This window comes from Bicyclus anynana, chromosome 8 (genome assembly GCF_947172395.1).
Source record: "Bicyclus anynana chromosome 8, ilBicAnyn1.1, whole genome shotgun sequence".
NCBI lineage: Eukaryota > Metazoa > Arthropoda > Insecta > Lepidoptera > Nymphalidae > Bicyclus > Bicyclus anynana.
Window position 1 is genome coordinate 3,299,137 of NC_069090.1, and position 13,091 is coordinate 3,312,227.

Genomic DNA, 13,091 nt, shown 5'->3' on the forward strand with positions numbered 1-13,091 from the left:
GCGCGGGCCATCGTTAGTGTTACGAACGAAGTTGCTAAGCTATAAACTACTTGAATAACAACTTTTTGTTGCCCTGGGCAAATGCCCTGCTTGCCCTGGAACGGGCCCTGTACATGAGGCTTGTCAGTTATCAAATTACAGTTATCTTGAATTCACAAACAGACACTTCAATTTATTCAAATCATTTAGGTACCTACATATATGTATTGTGTATTGATGTAAAAATATAAATAGTAAGTAGGATTTTTTAAATATAATTTATTGGTTATTTATACTTAGGTATTTCATAAAGTTATAAAAAAGAGCCGTGATAGCCCAGTGGATATGACCTCTGCCTCCGATTCTGGAGGGTGTGGGTTCAAATCCTGTCCGGGGCATGCACCTCCAACTTTTCAGTTGTGTGCATTTTAAGAAATTAAATATCACGTGTCTCAAACGGTGAAGGAAAACATCGTGAGGAAACCTGCATACCAGAGAATTTTCTTAATTCTCTGCGTGTGTGAAGTCTGCCAATCCGCATTGGGCCAGCGTGGTGGACTATTGGCCTAACCCCTCTCATTCAGAGAGGAGACTCGAGCTCAGCAGTGAGCCGAATATGGATTGATAATGATGATGATGATAAAAAATCAATTAATGAAAATATAACTTGCAGAACTATTTTCTTCTATATACGTACGTTTTAATATATTAGATAAAAATTTTTTTTTTTCTTTTCGATAAAAAGAAACTTCAAAGTACAATAATATAATTCGTATATTTTATACATTTTGACAATTAAAAAAATAATAGTACAACGTTCATACAAAAAAAAACATTTTATATATGCATAGCCAAAACAAGTAAATATTTATAACAAAAACTGGAAATCATTACTTAGGTATATAATTTACTTACTAAGCATAACCAATCATTTAAAGAAAAAGGATGAAAACGTACATAATTTAATTTTATATTAAGAAGTATATAGTAGTATAAAACGACCAAAAAAATTCACAAGACAAACCCAGATTTAATGTTTTGAAGGTTTATAAAATTAGGAAAGGTTTATAAAATTAGTATAGATTAATATACCAATTTAATAAAGAATAAAAGTTTGTGTATTGGTAATCACTGGATCTATTCAACCAATTTTGAAAATTCATTTACCAATATTATCCACGTTATTACGTTGTATATAATATAGTCTATGACACATGTCATAGGCTATATTGTATACCCGTATTCCCACAGGAATGGAAACTATGAGGAAGAAACCGATACTTTCTTTAAATGTTCGGATTAAAATAATCGCAAACCGCAGCAAGATATATTTTTTCAATGAAATGTGAAACTCTTTTTATTCGCATCTTTGAAGTTCTGTGCGGATCTTGCAGCAGTCAGCGACAAACTTTAAAACTATATAAAAACATATTTCAACGCACCGAAAAAGTACCTAATAAAACACTTAACATTATTTTTTTTTCAAATATGTAATTAAAATTATCAATTAATTAATTATGCCATTTCATTAACGAAATGTGTATTTGCTTTAACAATTATTTTAAAAAACATAGTAAATATAAATTATATTTTATTAAATAAAATTACTCCCATCACGTTCTCTCATAACTATAATTTTTTAAAAAGTTATTAATTTCACATACACTAATGTACAACACATTAAACTAAAATGAAGACTAATGGAATTAATAGTTTAGTCTTAAGTTTTACGCGCTTGCCTAAGAGGCAAATGTCTATTCGCTTTTTGAGTAGATGTTACACTATGCGTTTGGCAGGAAATACGGAAGCGTGAATTGCTTCAAATTACCATCAGATGACCATGGAATACCATGGAAAATAAACGACCACACAACGGAATTAAAAAACGTATAAATATAATAAAGTGCCATCTATGAGCCTCAAGCAAAACTGCATCGCAACAGGTTCGTGAAAGGCCAATGTCTATTCGCTTCTTGAGTTGAAGTTATACAAATTATGTTTGGCAGGAAAAACGGAAGCGTGAATTGCTTCTAATTACCATAGAATGACCATGGAATACCATAGAAAAAAAAGACCATAAAACTAAAATAAAAATTAAAGTGCCATCTATGAGCCTCAGGCAAAATTGCAACGCAATACGTTCGTGTAGTGTACAAAAAGGGTTTGTTTCAAAGTTCCATAAGAACGCCATCTACTGGTAGATTAAAATAACAAACACTATTATACTATGCCTGTAGATGGTAGCACTCATCTTAAAAGCCTGATTACACTTTTCGTAAACGTAAAGAAGTTTTACTTTAAAAATATTTTCATTTCGTTATATTATGTGTCCGATTTGGGGTGATTACTAAAACATTGACATGAATAAGATTTAAAAATTAAGGTTACTTGTATAGGTCTAAGGAATGTTTAATCTTGGATTTCTTCACCCAAGTAACTTTGCTGTGTTAGTATTTATAGGGTTACTCGCTGGTAAAAGTAGAGGCTCATATTAACATCTATCTATGCTATTGACAGCCGCAAGGCAGTCCATTGTACGATGTATTCTCTGCATGTCCTGGATTTTTATGAAATTTTTAATCCACTTCCAAGGAGTAGGTTCTATGTTCGGCTTTATGTATTTTTATTTCCAATTCAAGATTGAGAGGACCAGCCTGATCAACTGATAGTATACAGAAAATTGGTTGGTTACGTGGTAAGAGCGATTCAATTCACATTTTAGACATTTAGGTATTTGACTGTTTTACCGACTGAACACTTTTCGTCACTAGTAGCGAAAAGTTGTTGCGGCTCGGTCAATGTGATCAGCGCTGATCACTTTACTGACACTCCCGCAGCACCTGCAGCGACTTCCGGAACAGTTCCTGCTGAGCGCGCGCGTGTTTGATCTCCAGCTCCGCCAGATCTATTAAGCTGTGGACAATACATTTATACATATATTTCAATTTTATAAATATATATAAGTACCTCACAGCCATTTGCTTCTCAGTTCAAGGTCACTTCTAACTTTAGTTCAAGGTCATTTCTAAGGTGACAGTTGAAAGGTCCGACAAAGTTCCGATTTTCGACACGCGACACGACCGATGGCCGATAATGGCTGTTAGATACTTAACGATATTCTCTGTTTTTTTATATCATATTTTAATCGATTTCTGGTAACAAAACTGTGATAAAAGTAAATTATGCATAATAAGTAAATTGTATTAGTGCGCTAAGAACTTTTAATAGGTTGTTTGAACAATAAGGTCGGATTTTTTTCAAGGAATATTTGCCATATTTTTTGTAATATGACCAATATTCCCATTCCCCTCCAACTAGTCAGGAAAGACTGTGCTAGGAGTGGGTACGACAATAGGGCGGGGATCGAAACATCACCCCTTGGTGATGAGACCAACCGCTCTTACCGTTAAGCTATTGATGCTTTAGCTAAATTTCGTCTCTTTTCGTATTAAATAGCGAAGTTTTCACTGTTGTTAAATTGCCATTAATTCCATGTGCTTTTTTAATAAATAAAATTTGAAATATCCGACCACACGACTGCAGCAAAACTTCTTTAGCTCACCCTCTCAACGTACGTTCGTACCAAAAACATCTTTTAGTTTAATTGCAATCTCTGTGAAGTGCTTATATAGACGACCTCTATTTCATATTTCTGCATGTTTTATTATAAGTTTTCCACTGGCCGTCAGAAGAGTTCACATGATGGTCCGTCACACCACAAACAATACCAGAACGAACCTCTTCTTGAAGGCGGCCACTCGTCGAGTGCGGAAGTCCAGTAACTCCTCGCGAGCGCGCGCCGACAACTGCTCGAAGCGCGCGCACGCATCCGCCTGCGCTTGCTCCGCCTGGAGACGTTCATGTTCACTATTATATGGTGCAAATGTACTCTATAAGACCAATCTTAATAATTCGGCAAAAGGAAACAAGGCGAACGCCAGATCCTGACCCAGTAGTTTATTTTTTAATTTCAGCATACGTAAAATAACTAGAAATTTATTAATATAATTGTTAAAGTCCAGAATAAAAGTCTGTGTGCGTAACTAGTACTTGTATCACTATTTGAGGTGTTATTTCTCACTTATTTGTGATCATCGACTTGGCGCGGCTTTGCAATGATATAATATCTGCGCTGAGCAAAAATTACATTATGCGTCAAAAGACAGAGATATTAACATATCTCTGTCTTTTGCATGACTGTCAAAGTGAATGTCATATTATTTTACTAAGATTTTCGTATGTTTTGACAACAATGGACAATGCCCAACTTCAGCACAATATTCGCCGTTGGCCATACTGAAATAGTCAACACCAATAAGCATTTGGTTTACGCGTTGAATATTTTTGGTGTACCAAGATGTATCAACTGTGGACACATAATTCATCAATTCTTAAATAATTGATTCCAATGAATTGATGAATTATATGCACCAATTACAATTTGACTATGACTAAAAGACGAAATAAATAATTCTAAAGCGTGCGTTTACCTCTTGTACCTCCATCGGCTGTGTGCGCAAAAAGGAAAATGGTGTGACATTATTGAAATACATTTGACGTGTATCTATTGAATGACTTGTACAAAATAATAGAGCTTGAAAATATATCAACATAAACATTAGAAGGGATATTTTAAATCAAAGCCAACGATACACATTTGTAGAGCATTGTGAACATAGATAGCACATAAAACACAACAAATTGCTGTGCGTGCTCTATAATTTGTGTGTCATGTTTGACTTTGTTTTAGTTACAAAAATTAAAATGTGTTTATGGTTTTGTGTAGTGTGGCATAGAAAGTATGGAGATAAAGTGATTTTTAGTAAATTTAATAAATGTATGTACAAGTATGCACGTATACGTGCTCCTGTGCGTGCATGCGTACGCAATATCTGCGTACACAGTGCGCATGCGTGTATGAATCGCGGATTTTATGCACTTTTATAAAAATGTACAATAACACTGCAAGACTGTTTAAAACCATGGGTTTGTGTCATTGTCAATTCAATGTCATTGAAAACATTGTCGAATATAAAACATTGTGTTCTAGCAACACTGTGATTAAATTGAATGAATTTCACGTGTATTTTGTGAGAAAAAGTGTTTTAGATCAATATTCAGAGTGTGTTTCAATGACAAATGTGTAATTTCAGTGCTCAATTCACTCACAGCGTGTACGTCCTTGTTCTTTGCTCGGGCGCGTTCCAGATTCCTATTGGCCGCTTCGTACGCCGCCAAACACCTATGGACATATTAAAAATTAAATTCTAACGTATTTCTTTTAGATAGGCATAGTTTGAAAGCTCAAGGGGGCAGTACCAAGTACAAACGTAGTCACAACATAATCACAGTGTAGGAAACTCTCCAACTTGATGCTCAAACTCCTTGGCTAATACTGAGCTTTCTTCTAAGAAATTATCAGTAAAAACTTTTAATCCAGAGTTCAGAAGTTGGTGGTGTTACAATTGCTACTAACTTTCCAACACTGGGTTGCAACTGAATATATCTTAACAAAAAGAAAAGTTTAATTTTACCTGATCAAGATATCAAATCTGCCTCTGATTCCAGAGGGTGTGTGTTCGAATCCGGTCCGGGGCATGCACCTCGAACTTTTCAGTTGTGTGCATTTTAAAAAATTAAATATCACGTGTCTCAAACGGTGAAGGAGAACATCGTGAGGAAACCAGCATACCAGAGAATTATCTTAATTCTCTGCGTGTGTGAAGTCTGCCAATCTGCATTTGGCCAACGTGGTGGACTATTGGCCTAACCCCTCTCATCCTGAGAGGAGACTCGAGCTCAGCAGTGAGCCGAATATGGGTTGATGACGACGAAGATATCAAAGCCTCAAGGACAAAGACCTCATCATATAAAACAAAGAGACACCATACCATACCACACCATATACATTCCAATATCCTGGATTGCTGACATGACATACCTCAGACGCCTGACCAGCACGGCTTTGGCTGCGTGAGTGTCTCGCATGTAGTAGCGGAGCGTGTCCGCCAACTTCAGGTCCTGGTCTGAAGCCATGCGACCCTCGATCTTCTGCAACACGATAATTGTCTTTTCTGTTATTTTCTTATTCTTCTATCACTTAAATATGTGGAGAACACCATGCACACACTGAACAGAATACAGAACACCATTGTTTTATCAATCTCTCTAACTCATTCACTAGGGTCCATGTAACACATGAGTGAATGTGACAGGCTGGCTAGGAAGCTGTTGGATGGTCCTAAGGGTTGGATACCAAAAGATTATTGAACCTTAGAATCTTATAGCAACTATCCAGCTCTGCTTGGCTGGGTCACTATCTACAACTTGATGTGCGAGTCCACCACCTATGACTAAATATTGTTAAGCCCTGCACTTGTCGAAGGCCTCTGGTCACTTTTATCTATCTCTCATTGTACTTGTCGAAAGTCACTGACCATTTTTATCTCCCTATCTATCTCATATAGCACTTTTCGAAAATCTGAGCCATTTTATCTAGCTCTCATTGCACTTGTCGAAAGTCACTGACCATTTTTATCTATCTATTTATCTCCTATAGCGCTTATCGAAAATCTGAACGATTTTATCTAACTCTCATTGCACTTGTCGAAGGTCTATTATCATATTTATATATCTATCTATCTCTCATTGCACTTGTTGAAGATGTCTAAGCATTTTTATCTATTCATCTTACCCTGCACTTGTCGAAGGTCTCCGCGGCCCTGGTGAGGAACCTCTCGGTGGCAGGCTGCTCGCGCGTCGCCAGCTGCGTGATGCAGGACGACAGCTTGATGTGAGAGTCCGCCACCTCTGACAAAACATTGTCAAATTTCAACACAATTCCAAAAAACTTTGAAACAATTATCTCTGTCTAGAATTTTCTACCTCTAAAACAAAGCATAGCTATGCTAGAAAGGTAAAAGAACGTGGAAATACTTACCCTTATGTTTAGAGGTCATCCGGTCGACTTTGGTAACAGCTTCCTTCAGATGTGAGTAGTATTCTTGCAGGAAGGCAGTCTCCTGCTCAAAGAAATCGTTCACATCTCTCACTGTTGCACCGAGGTAGATCTCATCAGTTGTTGTTGTCATTGACCTCATCTGAAAATAAAAAAAAAGAATATGTCGTTTAACAATTTAAACTATCGCGAGTGTTACATTCAAGTATACCTGTCTAGTTTCAAACACATAGACCTCAAGAAGTGTTATCGCCGCGTTGCAACAACTTGCGGTACGGACGGCTTCAGTGTGCTCGTGGCGTTCGAGCCGTCCACATCTCTTGTTGTGTAATTCTTTATGGGTTACTTGGGATAGGCGGAAAGAATGACTTGAGTGGAAAAGGAGTGTTTGTTAACAGTCAAAGGTACCTTTAACCCTACACACAACGTTCACAAGTGCGTGACTTCACTCAAGGTCATTCTCTGACATTTTAGGGTCTTATTTTGGTAACAGTTTGATTTGTTAATTAAGTTATTCTGATAAATGTTGTGAATAATAACCTTTGTTCAACATTCGTTTTCTTATTTTTGTAATCACTTGTGAGTCCACTAAATGAAGTTACTCAGGTTACTCAAAAGCTGGTTTTTGCAACGCGGCGTGAGTCCCACTGCGAACGGCGCCTGAGGCCGCACCTTCCAAATACCCTCCAAGGCCAGCAAGGTCCAACCCCCCATAATTGATATACAAAACTATGGTAGAAGCATAGGCTGCCAAACTTTCACCCTTAATGCAAAGTGTCTGGCTAATTCAGGCTCTCAGTCCATAATATTATTACTCACCAACCCTCCAATGAGGTCCATCTTGCCCCGGGGCTTGGCGCACAAGTCCTGCTCATACTCCAGGAACACCCGCAGGTGCGCGTCGCTCCTGAACACGGGGTGCGCCGCCAGTCGCTGCAGGAACACCTCGTGCATTGCCACTGTCTTCTTGAACGTCGCTAGATATTCCCTACACAAACAATGGAGGTCTGTAACTCTGCCTCAAGTTCACTATTCGCTTCAAAACGAGGCAAGGTTGCAAGAAGTGAAGCCAAGATTGTACCTATAACTTGGTAAGTTTGTTGATGACACTACCATGATGGTGATGTGTGATGAAGTGATGGGAGGTGATGGAAAGGTATGAAGTCGTGCGCGTGGGGCATCGCTACTCCCCACCCGGCGCCCGATGACCATCGGGAGTGTTATGAACAAAATTGCCAAGCTATACACTATTGTATTCAATTAAATTCGCAAACAGTAGTTAAGTCGCCGATATAAAATAACTAGCTGACGCCGCGCGGTTTTACCCGCGTGGTTCCCGTTCCCGTAGGAATACGGGAATAATATATAGCCTATAGCCTTTCTCAATAAGTGGGCTATCTAACACAGGCAGAATTTTTCAAATCAGACCAGTAGTTCCTGAGATTAGCGCGTTCAATCAAACAAACAAACGAACTCTTCAGCTTTATAATATTAAGTATAGATATACACCCAAGGAGGTAGTATTAAGCGTATTATTTATATAGGCGAATATATCACCAAAGCTTCTGTGACAAATGTGCTGAAAATTTTGGGCAAAAAGGCTCAATATTTCATATCCCAGGACCTCATGATCGAAAACCATACAACATCTAGACATGAAACAAATGAAACAGTTCTATGTATATGTTATACGTATATGTATATGTTGAGTTATATTAATAGTTTAGTAAAAATTTATGGTCTTGTTGAGTAGACTTACTCTTCCAGTTCCTCCTTCATCTTGAGGAACTCCTCCCGTGTGAGTGCACCTTCTCCCTCGCCGAGCCTCTGCAGCTTCTCCCGCGACGCGTCGAAGTCTGGCCGAGGCGGCGCCGGTGGTATCTGCATACAAACAACAAACAAATAATCGATGTAGAAAAAGAATTATTTTTTGTTGACTATACAAATGTTTAAACATATAATATTATAGTGTGACAACTTTTAGGTACATTGTTACTCTCATCATCATTATCACCCTTTTAATGGCCTTACAGGGTTAGGCCTCTCTCATTATAGAAAATTGATTCAATTATGAAAAATTGATTAACCAATGATCCAATGTATACAACAAACTCCATATTGAGACACTGCACCTTTTATAGTGTGGTTATATGGAAGCATAATCAAAATCAAAAATCAATATAATTTTACCAAACATTATGTGTCAACACTATAGTTTGGCAAAGTCGTTCGTAACACTCCCGATGGTTCGCACGGGCCGGGAGGGAGAGTGGGAGCGATGCACTTCTCCATACCCGCGCAGTGCTTTCCTCCCATCGCCCGCATATCATGGGAGTGTCATCAACAAACTAGCCAGATTACAATAAACCTGCATATAATTAAAATGTTCTATCTATCTCTATCTGGAGAGACGAATATCTTGGAAATACTCAGAGCAGAGTCCTGGACTTGTGACCAAAGGACTAAATATCTGGAACTACTAACCGACTATAATGGGATTTTTACTGAAAAATAAAGGATTTGATGACAACATTTGGCTACTTTTTAGCCCAAAAAATGCATCCCTCGGGATTTGTGTTACTGAATTTCATGCAAATGAAAATGCAGATGCTAGTTCATAGCATATAAGTTATTAATCTTCAAACTTACAATATAACCAGCATACTCTTCATTCTCTTCATATCTGTCATGTAACCACACAAACTCCTCATGTTGGCGCACAACAAAGAACTCGGACTTCTGAAACTCTGGCAGTGTTGTCTTCGTGTGCACTGTGAATTTTACTTTTTCCTTCTCACTTAGTGCATCTGATATGTCTACCTGTTGGAAAAGTATAACACATTAAAGAAGTATAAAAGAAAGAGTTCATAATTAGTAGTTAAGGGTTAAACATTTACAGAATAAAAAAAAAGTTTTACTTTAAGTATAACTTGATAACTTGTAAATTCTTTAAAAATTAAATCAATAATTTTGTTTAAAAATCAAAATAACTGAAACTGAAAGCTTTTTAGAATAATCTTTGAAGTTGGTTATATTTTAAAAAGATAAGAAAGAAGTTTTAAAAACATATTATATACTTAAAAGATCACAGGGCATCTGCTAGTCTTTTGAAAAGACATTGTATATTAATTCATATACTTATCTGTATAAAAATTGAAAGCTGAAGAGTTTGTTTGTTTAATTGCTTGTACATGCTATTCTCAGGAACTACTGGTCAGATTTGAAAAATTTTGAATTTATTGAGGAAGGCTATATATGAGGAGGACATGTGTGTAAAAGGAGTGGATGATGAGTTGACGAGTAATAGAAACGAATGGAAAAGATTGACATATTTTTCCGACCCCACTTAAGTGGGATAAGGGTAAGGAGATGATGATGATTATGATGAGGAAGGCTATATATTATTTCCATATTCCTACGGGAATAGGTGAAACTGTGCAGCGTCAACTAATTAATTCTTATAGGAAATCCATACAAACCAATAAGCTATTGTCAGCAAGAGATACATTCTCACTGGGTTTCTTCTTATCCACCTTGGTATCAGCAGTAGATGGTGATGACAGAGGGGGCACTGACAGGGGGTCATTGCTGCTGTCTTCCACACAGTCCTAGAGCAAAAATTGGTGTGTTGAAATTCCTTCTATATTTGAGATTGCATTTCATATTCAGTTGGCAAACAGAGGAGAAAATAGTATAATATATATTATATTATACATAGAGATGTGAAAGCCCAGTGGATATGACCACTGCTGTCAATTTGGATAATGTAGGTTTGAATACAGTCTGGGGCATACACCTCCAACTTTTAAAAAATTAAATATCATGTGTCTCAAACTGTGAATGAAAAATATTGTGAGAAAACCTGTATACATGATAATTTTCCATATTCTCTATGTGTGTGAAGACTGCCAATCTGTTTTCGGACAGAGTGGTGGACTAAGGCCCAACGCGTCTTATTCTGAGAGGAGACTCCTGCTCAACAGTGAGCCGATTATGGGTTGTTATTGATGAGCAGCTCAGTCAGTAGTTTCTGATGATTATAACCCAAGTCTGATATATATGTTAATAGTTCTACAAATGTAGATATTTCTTGCACAAGACTAAATGATTCATAATAATTATTAAGTTGTCGAACATAAAAGATCATTGTTATTATCAAAGGAATATGAGAAAAGAGAAAAATTAACCACGTCATGGTTTTTAACAGTTTCAGGCTATAAGATTATCAAGCAAATATCCGACCAATTATAAGAATCTTTATTCTGGAAATGTGAAAAACCCGCAGGATTGAATGGGATTTAAAGTAAAAACATCTGTGGAATAAGATTTGAGATATTGAATACGCCCCCCGGCTTGGTAAAAAAGATATTAACAATAATACAATGTAAGTTAAGTAACTTTAAAACGTGTATCTTACCATCATTTTGAATTTAAAGGTTAATAAATATTATTTAAAGATAAGACTATAGAAAATAACTATATTTTTGTTTAATTAATTAATTTGGCGACACGACACTTCACCCAATCAAACAAAAAACAATAGTCACAGATAAGATAATAATCTTTAATCAAATGTGACAGATTCGCAGATAACATTTATTCATAGAGTAGGATTCTTTTTTTTTAGAGATGCGAATGAAGAGATGCGATGCGAAGTTTAACGGTTATTATAAAAGTGGACTATTCAAATTTTGCCGGTTTTATTATTATCTGTGATCTGTGATTATAATTTCATTGATTAGTGAGCAGCCCTACTTTAGTAAAAACAAAATTTAATTAAAAAAAGAATGACCGAAAATCGAAGTAGGCGCAAAAAATACTTGTGTTTTTTATTATTTACGTAAAATTTATTTGATCTACACAAAAAATGGGTACACAAAAGCCCGGTGAATGGGCTACCACACTTATTGCAAGATTTGAGGAACAGGCAAGTATCGTAAATTTTTAATTAAAAAATAAAGACCCACCCAAAATTATATTACCATACTTTTAGATTTAAATCATTTACCTATGAAGAGATATTTAAACTATTTCAATAAACGCTTAGAAATTTATAATTTATGTTAATTTAATTACCGGCGTAACTTAATGAATGTATAAATATGCTGTTAACTTAAAATAATTGTTAAAAGTAATCTAAACATATTTTTATTAATTATGGTGAATTACTATATACATATTTTGATAAACTATATATATTTTTTTATTTTACCAGTTACAAATTAGTATGGTAACATGTCAGTTACCAGACCAATTTCAGGATGTTCTCAAAGTTTCAAAATTCTTAATCTTCATTCAAATCTTTCTTATGCCTTTACAGTTGCCATATAAAACGGGAGCTCAAAATCTCCATTCTCGCATTAACGAGGAACAGTGTAAAGCATGTCTCGTACAGATCAGTCGCCACCGTTTCTCACTTGTTATTGCTGGTCTCACGAAAATCTTACAAAAAGTTAATGAATTGGTAAGTTTTAAGAATAGTACAAATATTTATGATAGTATTCATATTGATAACACAACCAACACACTAATCAATTTTTATATTATACTAGCGGACACCAACATAAAACCCTACTGCCACCCTACCCCTATCACCAAATTTGAGCCAAGTCTAGTGATTCTGAGTTACAAATAGGGTAAATAACACAACTTTCTTTTATTTATATAGAAGAAGATATACCACTAAGCATAGTTTAAGCAGTGAAGGGTTTTGGCTATTATTGATGGAAATAAGTAGGCCTAGGTATAATAAGGATGTAGGACATAACTCATAAAAAGAGAGACATATTGTTAACCATTAGTAGTGGTCTTAAAATACTGCAATTAAAGTATTATTTTTATTTTTGCTGCTACTCAACAATTTGTATCTTTACGATGCCATGACATATCTGTCAAAACAAAATATGTCACGAAATCTTAGGCCTAATTACATGTAAATAAAGTAATTCCTTAAGCAAGCCAAGTATGGAGATATGGTGCTCTCCTAAAGTTTTGAATTTTTTATAGTCCTTGCAGAGGCTTACTCTTCTGAAATTAGCAGGCATCACATGGAAATACATACATGGTTATGCCATTTAACACAGTGCTGACTTTCTCTATATTATGAGACTGATATATGTATTTCTTTATTCTATAAGGCTTAAAACCCACAATC

The 13,091-nt window shown here is 36.0% G+C and overlaps 2 protein-coding genes across 2 annotated transcripts in view; one reads left to right on the forward strand and one right to left on the reverse strand.

The window, feature by feature from the left end:
- Positions 1-2,331: 2,331 nt before the first annotated feature.
- Positions 2,332-11,513, reverse strand: LOC112051961 (sorting nexin-32). Its single transcript, XM_024090820.2, has 11 exons — positions 11,355-11,513; positions 10,417-10,545; positions 9,587-9,757; positions 8,697-8,818; positions 7,757-7,925; positions 6,920-7,079; positions 6,674-6,789; positions 5,921-6,030; positions 5,149-5,221; positions 3,718-3,827; positions 2,332-2,892 (listed from the first exon to the last, which is right to left on the reverse strand). Exons 1-11 carry the CDS (start codon positions 11,358-11,360, stop codon positions 2,799-2,801), a joined length of 1,260 nt encoding a protein of 419 aa, XP_023946588.1. The 5' UTR covers positions 11,361-11,513; the 3' UTR covers positions 2,332-2,798.
- A 142-nt stretch (positions 11,514-11,655) lies between these two features.
- LOC112051963 (neurofibromin) overlaps positions 11,656-13,091 on the forward strand; it is a gene marked incomplete in the record, with an annotated part of 66,650 nt that continues 65,214 nt past the window's right edge. The window contains 2 exon segments of the mRNA XM_052882967.1: positions 11,656-11,864; positions 12,258-12,401. Coding sequence (XP_052738927.1) covers positions 11,805-11,864; positions 12,258-12,401 — 204 coding nt within the window.

What these genes read in the sequence shown, in the direction of transcription:
- LOC112051961 (XM_024090820.2), bottom strand. An exon ending in GTGCTGGTCAGGCGTCTGAG is followed by an intron (nt 5,222 to 5,920) that starts GTATGTCATGTC and finishes ATATGTCCATAG; the next exon opens with GTGTTTGGCGGCGTACGAAG. An exon ending in AGAACAAGGACGTACACGCT is followed by an intron (nt 3,828 to 5,148) that starts GTGAGTGAATTG and finishes GAACGTCTCCAG; the next exon opens with GCGGAGCAAGCGCAGGCGGA.